Source organism: Brachionichthys hirsutus, chromosome 13 (assembly GCF_040956055.1).
Source record: "Brachionichthys hirsutus isolate HB-005 chromosome 13, CSIRO-AGI_Bhir_v1, whole genome shotgun sequence".
In the NCBI taxonomy this organism is placed as follows: domain Eukaryota; kingdom Metazoa; phylum Chordata; class Actinopteri; order Lophiiformes; family Brachionichthyidae; genus Brachionichthys; species Brachionichthys hirsutus.
The window spans coordinates 10,409,589-10,430,952 of NC_090909.1; the positions used below are offsets into that span (position 1 = coordinate 10,409,589).

Consider the following 21,364-nt stretch of genomic DNA (forward strand, 5'->3'; position numbering starts at 1 on the left):
AAAGGGTTTAATATGGGCCCTTTAATATTATACACAATTTTTGGCTCCAATTACTTCACCAGTTTCAGGAAGCTACTATTTTTTAGATTTCAACTTTATACATCAGAAATTACTTACCGAGGTATCGAAAATTACCTGACTGAACTTGGAAAAATTGAAAATGTCAATTGAGTTTATGAGAAACGTCTATTCTAATTATTTTCTATTTGTTCTGTACACACTCTTCAATTGTTATTTAATATAAATCCATGAAAACTTGATCAGAAAACAAATCCCATTTGTGTAACATCAGATTATGTTTATTTATTCACCCCCCCCCCCAAAAAAAGGTCAACAAGTTGTCTTTCACATTCCTCAATGTACAACCCCACAGAGGGCAGGGCGTTATCAGGAAACAATAAAATAACACTTAAATATTGCTATCTATATACTCTAAAACCTTTTCAAACATGGACAGGACCACCTGTGGGACATTCCCATGAACAACACTTTGACTCCATCTGTGGAACAATCCTGTGTAATCTCACAGGCAGGCAGAAACAAGTGATAAGTGCAGACCAAACATTAAGCAGCTAAATCTATCAAGCTACTTTGGGATGAAGAAGGTTTTCTAAGCGGATTCCTTTCACCTGGTAGAAACCATTTTTAAACTGAAGCACAGAGGTGATACAAAGCTAAGAAACAATTCAAGCCGTTAGGTATGATTAAGAAAAGCTTATCGGCATCAATATTTGAAGTGTTTGTCTCCTAAATTAAACTGACTGTTAAAAGTTAGATTAGTAAAACATACACTAATAATGAGAAATATAAAAATAAGATAATTACAGTCCTTGGATCGCAAAATTGATTAAAAAACCAGCTTGGATGCCCATAAAAATACTGACGATAAACTCGACAAAGCATTTACCATCAAACATGGTTGCATGATATTTTGGAGAAAAAGTCTCCTTTAGTTACATCCAACAAAAAAGGCCTTCTGGTAGTGGATTCATTTTGGTTGTATCACAGACGTCTGTATGAAAAGGAATAATAGTAATCTGGAGGAACAGATGATCAAACACAATTAAGAAAGACAACAAAGATAAAATAAGATCATTTCAGATAAAGTGCACAAGTGCTCATTCAGGACAAACGGACACATTCATTCAAACCAGCATTCTAGTGGGTCAGGCAGCCAGTGTGTGAGAGACAGAGACGCATTGGACCGGTCACACCAGAACCACACAGTAAGAGCGTTCTGACGATGACCAGCGAGCGGCGCCAGGCCAGCCTGCTTCGTGGATCCCAACAGAGGAGAATATTTAAAGTTTCAGTGACCACTTTGTATAAATGTAGAAAGATTACAGCCACTCCGTTGTGGGGGTTTGTGTAAGTTATTCTTTTAATTATTATTATTGTTAAAGATGATTAAGTGGCATTAGATTCTGGAGAATCACTGATGACACTTTTCAATATTTTTCTTTTTATTTCAGATTTTTGTATTTATTTTTGGCTGAAATGAAAAAAATGTGAAAGAAAAGATTAGAGCTCAAAGCAGCTAGGGAAAGAAACACAAGAAAATATTAATTAATTATTAATTAATCAATCAATCTGGAAAAAGATCAGGTGTAGCAGTTTCAACGCAGTTACTGTGTTTTTTACGACAGAAAGCAACGAAAATATTTGTTTCATCAATTTTACTAAGATATTTTCAATCATTGAATTTTTTTATGGTATATTTTGTTTGTATTTATATGTTCATAATTTTAGTGTAACAGTTACTCTTTTTATAAATGTCAGTAGTTCAGCAGGGCGCCTGGTTACTACGTCATTAGAGCTCTTCTATACATTTCCTAGATGAACATCCCAGTGCAACAGTGAGACTGGCACGTTCTGAACTGAGCAAAATGTAAATGGTGTAAAAAAAAAAAAAAATCAGACAGTCTCTGACCTGGATAGAATTACTACTCTGCTCACGTCATGGTCAGAACGCCATCACTTTATTTCTGGCATTTGAAACGATGGAGTTTGGTCGCCTTGTCCTTCCTGCCCATTTTCCTCCTCTTCCTCTGCGCGGAGAAAGTGACATTCAAAAGCAGCTTCATCCTTTGAACGGCAGACTTTCACCGGTCGAGCAGAAACTCGCTGCCCTTTCGTGGCTGACGCAGCGAAACGATGCAACTTCAAGGTCACCTCAAAATAGAGGAGAAGAAGAAAATTGAGACACGACAGTCGAGTCCAAAATCCACACTCATTCACACGCTGTTAGAGACATCATCTTCGTCTTCGGGATGAAGGGACTGTCGTCATGGCGATGATAACAATCCCAGCAATCCAAACAATCCGTCTCCTGCTGTGCTGAGTAACATTTCAATCTTATTTTATCATTTCGATTTTGCAATATTTCTAGAGGAAAATGTGGACCCCTTTTTTATTTTTTGCTTGAGTAGCCAAGGCCTTTCTCTTTTTTTTTTTTACCCAGGAGTAAACGTATATAATCTTATATCCTCCTGAGACCCAGCCCGTTGACATGAGTCCTCCGTCGTGGGTCTCAGGAGGATAAACCTCAGAGGTAGAACCCTGACAATTTACTCAGCGAGGCGATTGACAGGTAGCAGACAAACGCTGTCTGTGTTTAAGACGCTGTCTGTGACTCACAAACGCGGGAGCACAAACGCTGACGAAGCAAAACGAGCTGCGAGTAAAGAGGGTTCGGGTGGAACCGTTGGGGATTGGCTCGTTTTGGTGCGATCCTGAGAGCCTCCGATCTGTCAGACGTAGAGGACGACGTTGTTGTCTGTGGGACAGCGAAGGCCTTCGGGAGCGGTCAGGGCTCGGCAGGAGGGGGGCTGGGGCTGCTGGCCGCCCACCGGGGGACAACTCTTCGGGTGGGGCGAGTCACAGTCGTCGGACGTCAGCTCTGCAATGTCGTCCGATTGAGTGTCCGACATCTCCAGGTCACTGCGGATGCTCTCTGGCTGGGCCAAGGTGACGTCTCGCAGCCCCTCCCTGATCGATGCTCCCGGTGACAGTCCCGATGCGGAGCCAGACAAAGCCCCGCCCCTTCTGGAGCTGCAGTCCTGAGGCTCCTCCCCTCCCGAGACCATCCCCGGGGGTGGGGTTAGGTCCTCCTCACTGGTCAGGCAGAGATGGCTGGGTTTGGTCTCGATGTCCACCTGGATCTCCAGGTTGGTGCAATCCCTGCACAGACACAAGAGTTAAACTAACATGTAAATACAGGGAAGACATTCAAGCATCAAGACAAACATCCATTTAGAAAAATGAGCTGGAAATCTGACAGAAAATTTGCTACTTCATGTCAAAAGTAGACGATCAACCTTCTGAGACGCCAGCGTGTCAAAGGTTATATTTCATTCATTCATCTTCTTAACCGCTTAGTCCGTTACCGGGTCGCGGGTCGTGCTGGAGCATAACCCAGCAGTCGAAGGGCGAGAGGCGGGGTACACCCTGGACAAGTCGCCAGTTCATCACAGGGCCACACAGACAGACAATCATTCTCACACACACACACTCACACCTACGGACACTTTAGTGTCACCAATCAGCCTAAGCTGCATGTTTTTGGTTGTGGGAGGAAGCCGGAGAACCCGGAGAGAACCCGGAGAGAACCCACGCAGACACGAGGAGAACAGGCAAACTCCTCCCAGAAAGGCCCCATGTTGGATTTGAACCTGTGACCTTCTTTCTGTGAGACAACAGCGCTACCACAGCGCTGCATTCACAAAGTATAAGGATGCTGCAAAGATCAAGGCAAGAGAGCCACAAAAAAATGTCACAAAGCGAAGGCGTGCGGCGTTTTCTGGAACAACCTTCATTTTTGTCTGACATCCATTTATTTCCATTTTAAATTGATTTTACAAACGCACAAATCAGGATCAAATCTCTCCTTCGGCAGCAGCCGCGTGTTCCGACACGGAGCGCCGCTGTGAAGTTCTACTTCCTGTTAAACAAAGCTGCCACTAATGTTCGGGGCGCTGAGCGACGACGAAGGGTCACCTGTCAGGTAGTGTGTAGGACGAGATGATGGATCCCGCCATTCCACGGGTGCTGGCGCAGTCGCTCGCCGCTCCCAGGCTGCCCGTTTCCCTCTGGGCCGATTCTTTGGCCAGCTCCCCCGCCTGAACCTCCAGCCTGGGGGGGGGGGGGGGGGGGGGCAGATAATCCGTCAGGTCGTATCAATGCGTCACAGAAAGGAGACGCAGAAACAGGCGTCTTCTCACCTGCTGTACTTTGTGGTTCGGCTTCCCAGGGCGCCGCCAGCCAGGGTGTTAAAGCGGGGGGTGTCTCCCAGAGTCCCGGGGGCCCCGGAGAGCCCCTCGCTGGGGGAGGTGGTGCTCAGACCGCTGGCCGCGCCGTCCAGACTGCTCTCACCGAGGCTCGGCGACTTGAGGGCGCGCCACGCGTCTGCCACTGCAGAACCAGACGTGAGGCGTTCATCATGGCGCATCTGAAGGTGTAACGCGGATCCGGCGAACAACATCCTGCTCCCCCCCCCCCCCACCTGTGATCGGACCATCGTCCTCATCGAAGTCGATCCGGACGCCACGTCCTTTCCCTCGACTGACGCCGCAGCCTCCCCCTCGACACAGAGAAATGGGCACCACGCCGTAGACGTAGGCCAGCATGATGGGCACGCCGATACCTGGGAGCGCAGGAAGTTTCACACGTCTGACTCGACGCTCGCCCTCGACGCGTCACACGACGACGGCGTGGGCGGGTTCCTTACCCACGCTGACCGCAGCGACGACCGGGGCGGTGATGATGGACAGGGCCACGCCCCCGGTGATGGCCAGGTTCCTCCTGTGACGAGAGGACTTCTTCAGCTCGTAGTGGGCGTGGATCTGCAGCGGAGAAAGTGAATGCACTCTGAACCCGAGCAGGGCTGGAGGTCGGCACGGAAATGGTTTCCAGAACGGCTTGGCTGCATGCTCGTTCTACGCGTCCCCTGCGTTCTCTAGTGACTTACCTAAGATCTAAGATGTAAATTTACAATTACAATCAAAGCAAATGTTCATTTTAAAACTAAACAGAAAGGCAGAAAAAAATCAGCAGTAAAGAAAATGGAAAAATCAGCGAACACAAATAAAATAACAACATAATAATCCAAACACGCAGTCAATAAAGGTTTTGTTTTTCAAAGCCCTTCACTCCTGACTTGGTTTATCGTTTAGGAGCTTCTGCTCCGACCGTTCCTCACCTTGCGCCCAACATAAACCGGGATGCCGATGACCATGGCGGGAACAGCGATGCCAGCGATGAGGGTGATGCCAACCGGCGCGCCGATCAGGGTGCCCAGCTGCCACAAAATCTTCTTCTTCCTGCTCCAAGGCTTCTTCCCCCAAAACGTACAGCCAGACGGGCTGTTGGAGGGAGCGCAGAAGGAGAGAAGATGAGAAGAGCAGCGAAGGAGAGAGGAATGAAGCAGAACAAAGTGGGAGGGGCTTGAATAAGAAACGCTCGTACCTGAGGTAGTGCAGGTCCGAGATCTCCTTCATGCACAGCCAGCAGAACTCGCAGCCGCAGACGGCGCAGGTCATGTGATTGCAGCTCCCGTCATTCATCTTGATGATGTAGGCGCCGCAGCGCGGGCAGGGCTTGATGTCATCAGCTGGGCGAAAAGGGAAGCGACACGAGACTGTAAGTATTTGTCGCGTGGAAGCAGAGAGGCGTTTTGGTCACTGTTCAAAAGCACCTGCGACCATGAAAATCCGTTCGGCCCATTCAGGCAGGAAATATCACAGACTCAAGATTTAAATTTACATTTGATTTAAGTGCAGGCACGTTCACCAGCTCACTGCACTTCCTGACTGGTTGTCTGTTGTTATAGCAACAACGCGACCATATGAAAGACACACAAAACATTCATGTTGAGGCTTTCACTGTGGACACGCCACTCATTTGACCTGGAAACGGTCCGTGTCCAGATCAGGCATACCTGATCTATTCTATATCTATCTATATCTAGAATTTAGTGTCTCGACTGCCCGATAATGAGTTTAAGGGGAGATGCCTGAGAGTGAAGACAAAACATTTTGAACTGGAGGGTGTGTGAGGACGACGGGGGGAGAACGAGAATCTGTGTGTGCTGCTGATCCACACTCTCTCTCTCTCTCTCCCTCCGCCCTGCTTGAATTGTTCTATTCTTTGTTCTGCTTCTGCTTCCCTCAGTCTTTCCCTCGCCGACTGAGTGTGAACAGAGAGCGAGGGAGCAGCCAGGATTATTAGGAGTCGGCTTCATCCTCCTGGAATGTCGATCGTAAGGCCGGAAGTGGTGGATTACAGGATCTGATTTTTAATTCAAATGGAATTAAAGACGCAGACATGTATGTGAACGAGTGAATGTTTGACATCCTGGATGTGTGGAGTGTCATACGTCATCGCTACATAAAGTTTTTTAAATATTTGTCTGACTACAGCCGCATGCAGACTCTAAACCTGTCCAAAGCTAAAAACACTGCTGAGCTTCCACTCCTCAGATCTAATGCAATGCAAAAAAGTGAAACAGCCCCCCCCCCCCCCCCCCCAAAAAAATGTCACACTACAGTGTCGCTTAAAGGGGTTGATATGTAAACAAATGCAGAGATCATTTTTAGGCGGTGCTGCATTTTACGAAGCAGATACATTGAGAAAATATTTTATGCAAAGTGTAGATAAATACTGTACTAATAGTATATAGAGTATAGTACAGTACTATACTCTATGACTGGAGTCATACAAGCAGTTGAATGTAAAAATAACATTTCAAGAACTAAAATGTGTAAAAAATATCAGCAAAATGAGAGAAAGAAAAAGTCTGTACACGAGAATGCTGTGAAGTTTAAAAAAGTCACAGACTGTTCATGCCGCTCGGATTAGTTCAGTTGGGTGCAATCTACAACCTCGCCACTAGATGCCAGTAAATCCCACATCTGTTTTTAGCCTGCTGGTATGGATGAATTGATAATAACTGTAATCAATCACCCTGTAAGAAAATCAAGATGGACTTCCTCAGTTTGGAAAGGTTTAGAAGGGGCGATGCCATGGCGACATCCCATCATGCTGTATTATGGGATGCGGTGCTGCACTCAAATGAAACTACAGAGCAGAGGTGAGATATAAATGGCGCCTCATGCCTGGTTCAACACGGCATGCTTCAGACAGCTGTGGGGACGACGGGGAGTCGGGAACACAAGCGAGATGAATTCGACCGAGTGCTTCTGGCGGGAGGAAGACGATGATGTGATGAAGATGAACAGGGACAGAACTGCAAGAGGTGTGCAAAATACTCCATGTGTGAAATCCTGGAGATGTTTTCTGCACGTCTGCACACACGTATGTGCCGACGTAAAGATGTGTGTGTGTGTGTGTGTGCGTGTGTGCGTGTGCGTGTGTAAAGCAGCCAGATGTGGTCACTTCTTATGCGATCACCCTCCAGAGTGACTGTCGGCTGGACTCACCGGCCCCCTGCTCCTGCGTGGAGCTGGGTGAGTGGCTGCTGTGCGTGTGCAGGGACTGCGCCCTCTGCTGGCGGGCCGAGTCACAGGTCTGGTTGGGGTGCCAGGCTTGTTTGCAGTGGTAGCAGAACTCGGCACCGCATCCTTCTCTGCGACACACCAGCCTGGGGCAGCTGGCACAGCCCGATGCGATGACCGCAAACCTGAGAAGATGGTGGGGGGGGGGGCAGAATATCAGTGGACACAAATCTATGGATCTCTTCTGCATCGACACCAAAATGTAATAATCCGTTCCCGGTAACATTCCCAACATCTCCTGAATATTTCATCAAGATCTGTCCAGAACATGTTGAGTTATCTTCCTAAAAGACGGACAGACAAACAAACGGCAGCAATCGCACAAGCTCCATCTCGGCGGAGGTAAAAACACGAACATCAGCATCAAAGTGCCGATAGAGGAAGAGCAGAGGACATTTTTCACCACCCACCACTAAAAACATGCAAATTAGGTGAATTGGTTCCAATAAATTGTCCATAGGTGTGTGTGTGGCCCTGCGATGAACTGGCGGCTTGTCCAGGGTGTAACCCCACTTCTCGCCCATTGACTGCTGGGATAGTCTCCAGCGAGACCGCGACCCGGTAACAGACAAAGTTCAGAGGAAGATGGATGAATGATTTTCTCCACTGGATGAAGGGTGCATATTTCAACAAATCAAACCCCCCCAAAAGTTTCACTTCATTCTAAAGTCACAAAACTTGTTTCTAATAAGGCTCTAATATGGCCGCCGGCGGTCGAATCACACATCAGGCACTATCTGTCAACCAGATTGCTCCAGACTGATCAATAGTGTAATCTTTAACTGTAGGACAGCGATCACGGGGGGTGGGGGGGGGGGCACGGTGTGTAAACAGCACCGATAAGAGACGTTCCGGTTTGGAAACAGCATAGAAAAGGTCAAACCTGCAGGTCGTTAGGGTTAGCTCACATTGATGCCCAAGAGACCAAATACGTCCGTCTGGACTAGTAATTATAGTTGATTTTATTATAGGAATCACATGAATGAAGGAAATGTAAAAAAAATCAAACAAATCCTAACCATGATGAAGCTGTTGTAGAGAGATGATAGAAAAGCAACAACGCTACCTCTCCAGTTCATGCTAGATGTGAAGGTAAAAGGACTCGTGCAAAAAGTGGGATGTTCACCGTTTAAGATAACAATAGTAATGGTAAAGATAAAAAAGGCAACTTAAGTGGGCGAGAGGCTAAAACGTCGTCCGTCAATCACTGAAGCGCTGACAAAGGAAGCCGCTCGTCTTCTGTCACCAAGCTCAGTGGGTGAGAACAATGGAGTGACAACCAAAGTAGAATGCTTTGGAACATATTTGCTCCATCATGACAAAGACTTGGATAGTTTTCCACCAAGTGTATGAAAGGAGGACGGGGGGGCACGCTGAGCTCAATCGGTAGCGCGTGAGGCTCGTGTGGGGATTCGTCTTCCCATGCTTCCTGTCTCTAAAGACACCCACAAATATAACTTCAGAAACAAAGAGGTGAAAACTGCACAGATCTAATCGTGTGGGCTACGTGTCAGCGCTGATGTGTTCCCACCTCCTCCTCCTCAAACACGCCGCTGTTTCCAGGACTGTCGGGATGGGCTCAAACTACAGTAAACAGGAGGTGAGATGGCACGTCGGAGAGGAAAAACGCAATCCGGGAGTTTAGTGCGTCAGCTTTCTCTCTAGCTTCCTTCAGGGACTGATTATTACAGGCAGCCTAGCCGCCAGAAGAAGCAGGATCGTCAGACTACGTTACCAAATATCAGAGGAAGCAGGAGCAGGAGATGAGACTAGAACTGAAATCCCTGCAGAGACACGTCATGTTCCGAGGACTGCTGTGTCACAGGAGAGCTACGGGAAAAAAAGTGATGGAACACATGCTTTTAAAAAACTACATGTGCCGGCAGATGAGATCAACGAGTATCTCAGCACTCGCTCGAAGATGTCGATTTCACCTTTGGATGTCGTAGGGCGCTCGTTCCAGGTCTCTGATCGCGTCTCGCCGACCACGTACCGGTACTGCATTCAGATACTAAAAACGCCGCTTTGCTGTGAAGCTCCGCAAATATTTCATGGGCTGCAAAAACTTGTAGTAACTTAAGTACTGAACATGTAGTTAAAGCTTGATTGTTGTGGGTTTTTTTTTGAGTGAACAGCTCCTTTAAAATGTAAAATACAATTAATCAGTCGACGCATTCAGACGTCAAGCGACATTTAACGTGGTTTAAAGAGGGACTATCAGCAAACCAGTTCAGTCCTCGATGAAGTGACATTCCTCACAGCGTCTGTCGACATCATTCTGCTGTACATGACGTGTGAGAGGAGCTCTAGTTTGCCCTTTAAAGGGGTTCTATAGCGAACAGAAAGCCTGACATGAAGCACCATCATCCTCACAGCTGTGCAATGACGTGCTGAAAGCACCAGAAACAACCGAGCGTGTGTTTGTGTTTGTCGCCTCACTAACCGCTGCAGCGAGAAAAGCCTGGGTTGCCATGACATCGGTTTCCTGGCGGAGCGTCCCAGGAAAACGATATCACACATGCACGTCAACCTGATCAGACTTACACTGGGAAGAACCGGCCGAGGAGCATAAGAATAAAACGGGAACGTATGAAGCAGAATAAAACGCAGGTCGGCCGCAGCTGGAACATCTTGTAGGACACGAGCGTCATGACGGCGCTGTTCGTTTTATCTAAAAGACAAAACAAATGGACGCACAGAGAGGTTAAATGGCTGACATTTAACACACGAAGCACGACATCGCCATGGGAACCGAGCAGCAGTGGAAGCGAGTGATGGATGGCACGCTGCGCACACACAGTCCTGTCGGTCTTCAGCCACGCCAAGAGTCGCTCGCAAATCTTAAAGCTACAGCACGAGATGGAGAAACACACGTTTCCTGTCAGCCGCGATCTGTTCAATTAGAGCCAACTCATCTTACCCCTGGCAACGCACCCTCTCAACTGCATTGAGAGTCGCCATAGCAACTGACAGCCAGAGGAGACGACCGCCCTTGCGTTCTCATTGGATACCCAGGGCTGACAGTCAGACAGGCCGAGCCCTTATTGGCTCAATTTAGATATTTTACGAACACGCTGAAAGTGAAAGAGGGAGAATGTGCCGAGTGTTCTGGTTAACGCAACATGCTGTTCAGACAGACGAGGGCGGAGCCAGGAAAACATGCCTCTAGCTCAGTGTACGGGATAGCTCATCCCGTTCCTGCATGCAGATTATGAAAAAGATGCATTCTTCAGTTTGAAGTTAAAAAGTATTTTTAAAAGACGGGCTTTTTTTGTGTCTTTTGGGGTTGCAGAACAAATCATAAATGATCTCCTAAGATTGGTAGCTATGGCTACATGTTATTGACTGTTTTGTCAGGTATCCATTCAATTCTGAACTGGATCCGTGGTTAAGTTTCACAGGTCAGATATCGTTTTGCAAACTGATGACTGGATGTCTTTTAAAACAGATAAGGTAATATAACCAGGTCATATTTGCACAACTTTGTGCACACCCACACACACTCACACACACTCACACCCACACACACACCCACACCCACACACACACACACCCCACAAAACGCGTATTCTTTGTTAGAAAGACGCCATTCAGTGGAAAATTCAAACCTGTATCGTTTCTGTGACGCCACCTCTCTCTTTATGTGTGTGTGTGTGTGTGTGTGTGGCTGGTTCTCAGATCCAGCCTGGGCAGGTCGTGGTGAATAATAATTTGGACTTCGTTAACTTTGGTGAGTCATTGTTGGCCAGAGACACGGCTTCGCCCGGTTCATTGGAACACGGTGATGTAGGTCGTTGCTCAGCCACCGCTGATAAAAGTCACGCTCTGTTATCAGATTTCGACAACTTGGAGATAAAATCTAAATTTAAATGTATCTATTACGTTTAAAGAGACGACATTTACAACATTTAACTCCTTTATGTTAACATGCAACAATAATAAAAGACTATAAATGTAATAAAAAGAAAATCAGCATTTCGGCCAGGTTTCAGAAATACTCGTGTTCTTACACATTCCGAACAGTTTACGCTTAAAATGAAAACGCTGACGATGACAGGACTGAAAGCCAATCAGAATACTAAATAAATACTACCGTCTTCACAGGGTCTGAAATTAACTCTTTGACTCACATGCCTCGTGGACTAAAGATGAAAACATCCACCAGCCAACCGGCCAAAATAATAGATTGCCTTTTTGTGTTTCATAAATACATGAATTTCTATACATTTCATTGATAAAGTATTATGTTGAATACAAACTTAAAGAAGAGTCCAGAGCAAAATTGAAGCAACATTTTAAAAAAAAATATATTGACGACTGGCTGAGTAATTCAAGACTGAGAACAATTCAGGAATTTCGGGAGACACTCTGCGATCAGGATCGGTATGGATTCCTGAACAGAACATCAGAGGCTCATAGACGGCACTGATTGGTGGATTTCTGCTGGCTTTAATGAGATAATTAATATTCTTGAAGACAAGATGACCGGCATCGTCTTGTTTTTCAGCCGCTTTTCCAGAGTCACAGGTCACAGAGTCTTCTGGAGCCTATCCCAGCTATCCACGGGCGAGAGGCGGGGTACACCCCGGATGAGACGCCAGCTCATTGCGAGACAACGACAACCATACACGTACACACTCACACATACAGACAACTTAGAGCAACCAATTCACCTAAGCTGCATGTTTAGAGGTGAGAGGAATCCAGAGAACACCAAATATAATCTAGAGATAAAGGAAATATTAAAAGCCAATTTTAATATAATATTAAAAGTCAACAAAATGCTGTGTTGACTTTTAATTAAAAGTCTACTTCCAAAAATCTGCAGCAGTTTATTCCATGTTGTGCTTAGACCCCCAACAGCTAGGTGGCGGTGTGGTGAGCCAACTTCAGACATTTGATAAGCGATCTAAGCACACACAACTAGCTTCACTCTTAGCATAAAAACACATGTCTGTGAAAGTCAACTAGTTATCCGATTATTATTTCAGCTAAATTTGAGCCGTTATCCATGTTAGAACTCGAGTGTCTTCGGAGCTTCCTGGTTGGCAAAGCTGGAATATTAGAAATGAGATGATCAGACAGCCAAGATGCTGAACTTGTATGATGAACCCCGACTATGAAATACTTGAGATATCTCAGATTGAAAAAGGGAGTCACTAAAGTTCAGGGTCTTCTCTACTTTCCCCACTTAGGACAAAGTATTTTTCTACATTCCTGCTGAATTTTCCTGAATGTGTGCCAGAATTTAGAAAATATAATTTGGAGCTGCATTCTTTACACGCTGTGTGGGAGGATGACGCCGTCCTGCAGAAGGAGAAACTGCACAGATGCTTCGGACTTCCCCTGTGGTAAAACCAGTATGAAGACACAAGACCGCACACAGAGTATTGCATATGTGCGCCCCCCCCCCCACACCCCCACACCCCCACACACACATAAGCAAACAACAACAGCACAAACACAATGAATCACTTTCTATGATGAAACAAACTCCTCTCATTTGTTCCAGATATCTAAAGCAGGGCTGCCCCCCCTCCATCCGAGCCACACTGGACGAGTTTCACAGCTCTCCAACCCACTTACAGTCGCTCTCCTCCACTTTCAAACGCAACTTCCTCCTTCCATCTTCTGCTCTCTCTTCAACCCAGTTCCCACACGGGAAACAATTGATGAGTTCATTTCTACAGGCCGTCACAGGTAAATCTAAAGGCCAAGGAGCTTCTTCTCAGAGAGGAAGATGAGCTTTCATCTTTCTTTCATCTGAAATCTGTCCTAAATCACAAGATTTCTTTTGGGTCTCATTAATTGTGTTTTACTTTCTGCCCTCTCACCCATTTGTTTATTTGAACTGCACATGGCGAATTCCCCGAACAGAGCCGACGCCTGTGCTGTCACGGGGAAGTGCTCTGAAGGACATTTGTGTTTGTGAACACAATATCTGATCAAATAACACGATAAACTCACCGAACAGGAAGGAAACCGATTAAGCTGGAACTGGTGCGGGTCGGCCCGGATCAACCGCCGGACTGGATGACCTTCAAACTAAGAGCTTTGTTGCTTAACAGAAGGTCGGCTGCCAACTATTTATTTATATATGATCTATTAGTTCTCCGGAAGTTCAAATATCAAACATTTGTTGCTTCATTAATGTACAAAAATAAACAAATGCGTAAGTTTGTATCGACTTTAGATCTTTTTAACTGGAGAATTGTCACGTTTTAGGTGGTTGGTCATTACATGAAGAGATTTGAAGATTATATTTGATTCATTATTAATCAACCAAAATATTAGCTTGGGACCCTTCAGTGGAAAAATAAATCAGAATTAAAACCATGAGCTGATGATGATGATGATGATGATGAGTAGAAAACAAACAGACAGGTAGGTCTGAAACGAGGACTGATGAGCCATCGCTGCATTTAATCACAAACCAACACCTTAAATAATCAGGTTCTGGCAGGTTCTTACCCACAATCAGGCGCCGGGCACCATCGGCAGTCTGGGTCGGAGGCGAGGCACCTCCGCAGCAGGAACTCCTCATACTTCTCCAGCAGGGCCGTGTCATCCAAGATGTCTGCCACCTGTTGCGGGGCCAGTCTCTCTGCGCACTCAGGGCAGCTCAGCTGGACCCGGCTCTCTGTGATCTCGATACGGAGGTACTGACGCAGGCAGCAGAGGCAGGAGCGGTGGCTGCACCCCAGCAGCTCCGGGAGCTGGTCGGCGGGCTGGCGCACCAGGCACAGGGGGCACTCCAGGAGGGCGGCCTCGCCAGAGGAGGGGGCTCCAGCCAGGGACGGCTGGCTGGAGGAGAGTGGCTTGGGCGGGGTGCTGGAAGCAGCATCCTGCGGGGCCGTGGCGGCCGTCGCTATGGGCGTGGTAGAAGCTACTGTGGGCACTGCGCTCAAGGCCGTAGGGAGAACCTGCTGGACGTGGGGATGAGGGGGCAAAGGGGCGGCCGCTCCAGTTCTGGGGCCTCGAGTAGCCCGAGAGCCCCGCTTGCTGTGAAAGAGGCTGTGGAATGAGATGCGGCCCTGGCGTTTGCCTGCCGCACGGCACTTAGGGTTGGGAACGCTGCTCACCGAGGAGTGAGGTGACTCCGAGTCCTTCTCTGACCCCATGGCCCCAAAAGAGACACGCAGGGCGGTTACTGTCCCAACACACACTGCTGTATCACGGAAGGGACAGCAATCTACACGAAACGCTCACTTTGAGACACGCGAGGGACGATATGAGCGCTGGCGAAACGAGGACGCAATTAAGATCGAAGTTCCTCTTTGAAAAAGCTCCGTGGGCCGTCTCCTGTTCTGCCTTTTATGCAAAGACTGACTGTGGTTACAGAGAAGAAGAAGAAAAGTAAGCGTGAAAGTCAGAAGTGGGACAAAAAAAAAATCCCTTTGGACTCAAAGAGGTTCTCTGATGGTCAACAGCTTCAAAGAGAATCTTTCATCTATAGGCAGATGGTGACCTTAGATATTACTGGCAGAACAAAAAGGTTACTATCGGTCCGAATAAAGGGCTCCCCTTAAAAATAGAGAGGGTAACAAATATTCCAAAGCGGGGGGGGGGGGGGGGGGGGCTTAGTCTCTTCAGGATTCCTCTGTTTGAATTCCGCTGCAGTCAGATCCTTCCTTTGTCTTGCTCTCCTCTCGGTCCGGTTGAACGCCGAGCGTTCTGAATGGCGTTTTCTGTCAGGAAGAAGAGAGCAGGAAGTTAGCACAAAGAGCGAGCTCGGAGCGACGCCACACACACCTCTCCTTCCTCCCTCCTCCTCCTCCTCTGTCCGTCTCTGCTTCGCTCCTCTTCAATCTGAAACGTCGACTCCGACCTGCTCTACTCGTTGGAGCAGATTCATCCGCCAAGCAAGCGGATAAAAAAACCACCAAGAGATGTCACGAGGAGAGACGCCACCACCAAGACGCGTGACATCACCGACCCATCTGACCAATCACGTGAACCCAGTCTCTCTCTCCATCACGCTGAGCACTGCGGGCTCTTCCTCCACTTAACGCTGCGCTGCTAGTGCCGTTGCCATGGTGATGCTCACCGTGAGCGAGGCAAACAGCAACCCGCTGCTTTCATTGTGACACTCGCGTACGCACACACACACACACATAAATAATCTTGTGTATACAGAAACATACACACATTTCTAATTACAAAACGCTTCCACAGCACTGACAAGACACAACGTAGAAGGACAGGGGTACACAAATACACACTGGAAGCACAAATAAAGACGCGTAATAAGACGTGACCTCGCCTGTGAATGGCCACAGCAGCCACAGCAGCCACTGACACAAACACTTCAACATGCATCGTGTGCTGCATGTAGCTGCAGCGAAGGGTGACGAGTGCAGCCGCCTCGACCGCTTCCTCGGCAGGAATACGCAAGAACTACACACAGATTCCCACAAACCTCGGTGGGGCATTCATCACTCGCTTGCATTTCTACGGAAAAATATTTCAACATGTAATCGTTAATAATTACTGTCACGTAAAGCTGAACCATGCCGTAAAAAACAAACCCCATTACGATCAACGTTTGGTCTTGAACGCATCGCTCACATCTTCAATTCACACAAACTCTGTGCCCGTCAAGTACAGAATTTTGGGTTCCGTTTACTTCTAAGGGACCCCCTGATTGATATTTATTTTGACCGCGTTATAATTTTTCAGCCGATTGACTTTGTAACCTCCTCTTAGACAGGATGTTTGACTGTATTTGTACTGTAATACATGCTACTGTTTGACTGTACTTGTACTCCAACATTCTATCTAATAAATATATTAATCATCATCAGAGATGTTATCTTAATAAGGTTTTATCCACTGACTTGCCTTTGTTAACAAGGCTAAGAAGAAATGACATCATCTGTAACTTAAGAACTTTAAAACGGATTTCAATAGAATCTTGTGAAAAGAGGTCATTTTGGGGGGGGGGGGGGGGGGGGAGTTTTTCAAGACAATTTATGACAAATTGCGTTCATATTAGAATGAGATGCTGTGAAAGCTGTTGAAGAGTGCGTGACAGATGCGTACACACCGAGATCTGTTCATCAGTGGGATGTATTGTGTTCTTGGTGTGTACTTTCAATTTTTCTTATTAATGGCTTGTCAAAATGTGTTGCCTTGATTAAATAGAACAGAGAAATACTAAATCAATACTAAACTTAATTTAAGACAAGAGTCAAGAAGCACAGACTCTCCCAAGAGTTAGCTTCGTCTTCTGTGTTTGTCTCTCTGACTCTGAAGTTAGTGTCCACATAGTCCTGGTCTATAGAGCACACACACACACACACACACACACATGCTGACCCATAAAATGCCAGATCAATAAGCAGATGGATTATTTAGCTGTTTTTGGGTTGATAAGGACCAGAAACATGGGAAAAGTGAGTTTTTCATAATATGGGACCTTAAATGTTGAATCAAAACAAAATACAGGCTAAGCCAACATATTTAATGGAACGTTAACTTACTACAGTGAGTGAAAATCTATTCAGCCACTGTTTTCAGTTCAATAATTATTTTCTAGAGGTTATATCCGTATTTTCTCTGTTTACAGTTCATAATTTGTACCTCGAGTTTGACAACTTCCTCTTTTTTGCAGCAAGTTCCGGCAACTTCTGCCTTGCCTTCCTCTTTGATACTGTAACGGTTCATGTTTTAGGAGTGTTCGTTGTTCCTACGCTGCAGAGAGTCCGCGAAGGCATCCGAGGGAGGAGGGGCGGTGTGTGTGTGTGAGGGAGCTGGGGGAGTGAGGGATAGTTACCCGTTCCGTTGTGGCGTGGTTACGGCCGACAGTGACCATTTAATAAAGAGCTCTTTGCGAGATCCACTGTGTGCTTATTCCAGCGTCCGGCGGACGCTACATTGGTGTCAGAAGTGAAAACACGGATCCCTCTGCGCTAGACTCCGTTAGCCGGGCGGAGCTAACTAGGTGAGCTACGGCTAATTCTGCTCGTCGGCTGCGCTAATGGCTGGACGCGACGGAAAAGGGGCTCGCCCGAAAATCAAAGAGGAGGTAATGGACGGTGGCTACGCCGGCAGGCGGGTGCATGAGATGGAGCTTGAACGCGCTGTGGAGCGCACAAGGCAGACAGCCAGGAAGCTAGCGGCGGACGCCGGATTCAGCCCTTCAATCGCAGCCGCGAGGAAAGGCTTTGCGGGCCCGACCACGGTCATGGATGGCGCCGCGCAGTGTGTTCGGCCGCAAGTCAAGACCCCGAAGTACTCCGGTAAGGCAGACTGGGAGGCATTTCATGCCCAGTTCGAGCTACTGGCTCGGGCCGCACACTGGTCAGAAGACACCAAGGCCCTCCAGCTAGCCATGTGCCTCGCCGATGACGCGCTGCCGTGCTTGCTGCAGCTGAGCCCAGCGGAGAGAGAAGACTATGGGGCTTTGGTCGGAGCCCTCCAGCGTCGGTTCGGGCAGTGTAACCAACCAGGCGTCCTGCGTGCGGAGCTGATGAACAGACGGAGGCAGCCGGGTGAGCCGCTCCGTATGCTGGCTAATGACATTGAGACTCTGGCGAGGAAAGCTTATGCCCACATGCCCGCTGCTGTGCAGAATGAACTGGCCAGAGACCAGTTTATACGAGCCCTATCACCGGGGGAGCTGCGCGTGCAGACACAGCTTGCCCATCCTTGTAGTCTGCAAGAGGCCCTGGAGCTGGCGGCGGAGAGAGAGGCTGTAGGGGGCGCTGCCGAGGGCTACCAAGGGCCAGTGACAAGGGCTGTGGTGCATAGTGACCCAGGTCAGGAGAAACCGGCTTGGGTTGCTGAACTGACTGAGCTAATCAGAGCCGCATCACCGCACCAAGCACGCGACAACCACAGCCCTCGCCGAAACCCCCCGGTGTGCTGGACGTGTGGTCAGCAGGGTCACATCAGCAGACGGTGCCCGAAGCAAGCTGGCGTCCAGGGAAACGGCTCGGGACCTGCGTAGACGGGACAACGCAGGCTCCTTTCTCTGTGTCCCACCCGGCCTCGGTTCCAGTGGACGGAGCCCAACGGAACGGCAGGGGGAGCGGGGCTCCGCTCCCTCCAGAAGCAGACGACAGCACCGAATCTGCAAGGGTGGTGGGCTGGACCAATGCAGGGGACTTTTGCCATGTACCCATCGCCCTGGCAGGAGCTCCATGCACAGCCCTTATTGATACCGGCTCCACTGCAACATTAGTGAGACCTGATGTGGTGCCAGCAGGGACACATTTAGAACACACTGAGGTGAAGCTGCGAACCGTGACAGGTGAGCTAGCTCCTATGATTGGGAGGGGAGTGGTCACCATACGGCTGGGGGGGCTGTCAGTGAACTTTAAGGTGTGGGTTGCAGCAGTGCAGGATCCCTGCATATTGGGCCTGGACTTTCTTCGTGCCACACGAGGTGTGTTAGACCTGGGGGGGAACACGTTGACTTTCCCAAGGGGCCCCACGATTGAAATGGTGCGCCCCGCTCAGACCCGTGGGCTGCAACAGCCAAGCATGAGAGCAGTAAAGGAGCAACGCAAGACACAGCCCCTACTACCAACCTCTCAGGTGCCGCAGCCCCTTGCTCCCCATCTCCCAGCAGTCACACAGCCTCCTTTTCAGGTGCAGTGTCCCACGGCAGGTGAGGGAGACAGGATGGGGATGGTGAGGGAGGTGTGGAAGCACAACTGCCACAGCTTGGATGCCAAGCAACAAGCGGAGCTGTGGCAGGTGTTGTTAGAGTTCCAGAACATTTTTGCATTGACGGAAGAGGAAGTGGGCCTGACTCACCTGGTGCAACATGACATCGACACCGGGGATGCCAGGCCCATTAAGACACGCCCTCGCCGCCTTCCCCTAGCACGTCAGGCTGCTGCTGACGGCGCGATCAGCGAGATGCTGCAGAATGGCATCATTGAGCCTTCTGACAGCCCCTGGGCCTCTGGGGTTGTGATGGTCAACAAAAAGAGGAGCTCAAAAATGAGATTCTGTGTGGACTACAGGCCATTGAACAGCGTGACGAAAAAAGACTCGTACCCGCTGCCCCGTATCGATGAGTCTCTGGACTTAATTTCCGGCTCCTCCTGGTTTTCCTCCCTAGATCTGCGCAGCGGTTACTGGCAGGTGCCTCTCAGCCCAGAAGCAAGACCGAAAACCGCATTCTGTACTGGCAGGGGGCTGTGGCAGTTTCGGGTCCTCCCCTTTGGCCTGTGTAATGCCCCAGCCACGTTTGAGAGATTGATGGAGAAAGCTCTGGCTGATGTCCCCCGCCAGGAATGCCTGGTTTACCTGGACGACATCCTGGTCCATGGGAGCACTTTTGGGGCGGCTCTGGCATCTTTGCAGCAGACGCTGCAGAGGATAGCAGCGGCTGGGTTGAAGCTCCACCCAGATAAATGCTGCTTTATGAGGAGGGAGCTGGAGTTCCTGGGGCACAAGATTGGGGGCGAGGGCATCAGCACGCTGGAGGAAAAAGTGCGAGCAGTGAAGGACTGGCCAACCCCCACCACCCTGAGAGAACTGAAGAGCTTCATTGGCCTGGCATCCTACTACAGACGGTTCGTGCGTGGCTTTTCTTGCATAGCCGCGCCTCTGTTCCGCCTGCAGCGAAAGGACAGTGACTTTGCTTGGTCCCCAGACTGTGAGCAGGCTTTCAGCCACCTGAAGGAGGCCCTGACGGAGTCGCCCATCCTTACCCCCCCCGACCCGAGCCTGCCGTTCCTGCTGGACACAGATGCAAGCGACGTGGGTATGGGAGCAGTTCTGAGCCAAGTAGGGCCAGAGGGAGAGAAAGTGGTGGCGTACTTCAGCAGAACCTTTAACAAAGCTGAGAGGCGCTACTGCGTGACGCGCAGAGAGCTCCTGGCGATCGTGAGAGCAATAAGCCACTTCAGGTATTACCTCTGCGGCCTGCCGTTCACTGTCAGGTCAGATCACGCAGCCCTGCAGTGGCTGATGTCCTTCAAGGAGCCAGAGGGACAGATTGCACGCTGGCTGGAGGAGCTGGCGCCCTACACCTTCCACGTGGAATACAGGGCTGGCGCTCGCCATGCAAATGCGGATGCTATGTCCCGGCGTCCCTGCGCTTCTGAGAACTGTCGGTACTGCGAGAAGAGGGAGGCCCGGGAGGTGGAGCTCTGTGCCGAGGGGAAACACGACCCCATGCCCAGCGAGGACAGACTAGCCTGCAGAGCAGCGCAGGTTGTTGGGTCTGTAGAGTGGAGAGTCCAACAGGAAAAAGACGCTGACCTCCAACCAGCGCTGCAGTGGATGGAGTCCGGAAGGAGGCCCCAGTGGAATGAGGTCGCCGGGTGCTCCCCTGCCACTAAGGGACTCTATGAAAAATTTGCAGCCCTTCGGCTTAAGGACGGGGTGCTTCAGAGGGCCTGGAAGGCACCAGCTACTGGAGAGGAGAGGTGGCAGGTGGTGGTCCCTGGAGCCCTGAGGGAAGCCGTGCTAAAGGCCTGTCATGGCACGGCTGGAGCCGGGCATTTTGGGATCTCAAAAACCCTTGGCCGGCTGCGGCAGAGTTTCTACTGGGGCCAGCTCAGGCGGGACGTGGAGGACTTTTGCCGCCGCTGTGACCTCTGCACAGCACATAAAGGCCCCCCCGACCAATCCCGCGCCCACCTTCAACAGCTGGCAGTGGGAGCCCCGATGGAGAGAGTAGCAGTGGATATAATGGGCCCATTTCCACGTACAGACAAGGGGAACCGTTACGTCCTGGTTGCTATGGATTATTTTACGAAGTGGCCGGAGGCGTACGCCATACCGAACCAGGAGGCAGAGACTGTTGCTGATGCACTGGTGGAGGGCATGTTCGCCAGATTCGGAGCAGCTGAGACGATCCACAGCGACCAGGGGAGGAACTTCGAGTCAGC

At 49.1% G+C, this 21,364-nt stretch overlaps 1 protein-coding gene across 1 annotated transcript; it reads right to left on the bottom strand.

The window, feature by feature from the left end:
* Nucleotides 1–303: 303 nt before the first annotated feature.
* On the bottom strand, nt 304–14,632 carry rnf19b (ring finger protein 19B). Its single transcript, XM_068747049.1, has 9 exons — nt 13,983–14,632; nt 7,437–7,636; nt 5,464–5,608; nt 5,198–5,360; nt 4,727–4,841; nt 4,502–4,642; nt 4,221–4,410; nt 3,997–4,131; nt 304–3,180 (listed from the first exon to the last, which is right to left on the bottom strand). Exons 1-9 carry the CDS (start codon nt 14,630–14,632, stop codon nt 2,751–2,753), a joined length of 2,169 nt encoding a protein of 722 aa, XP_068603150.1. The 3' UTR covers nt 304–2,750.
* Between the last annotated feature and the right edge of the window lie 6,732 nt (nt 14,633–21,364).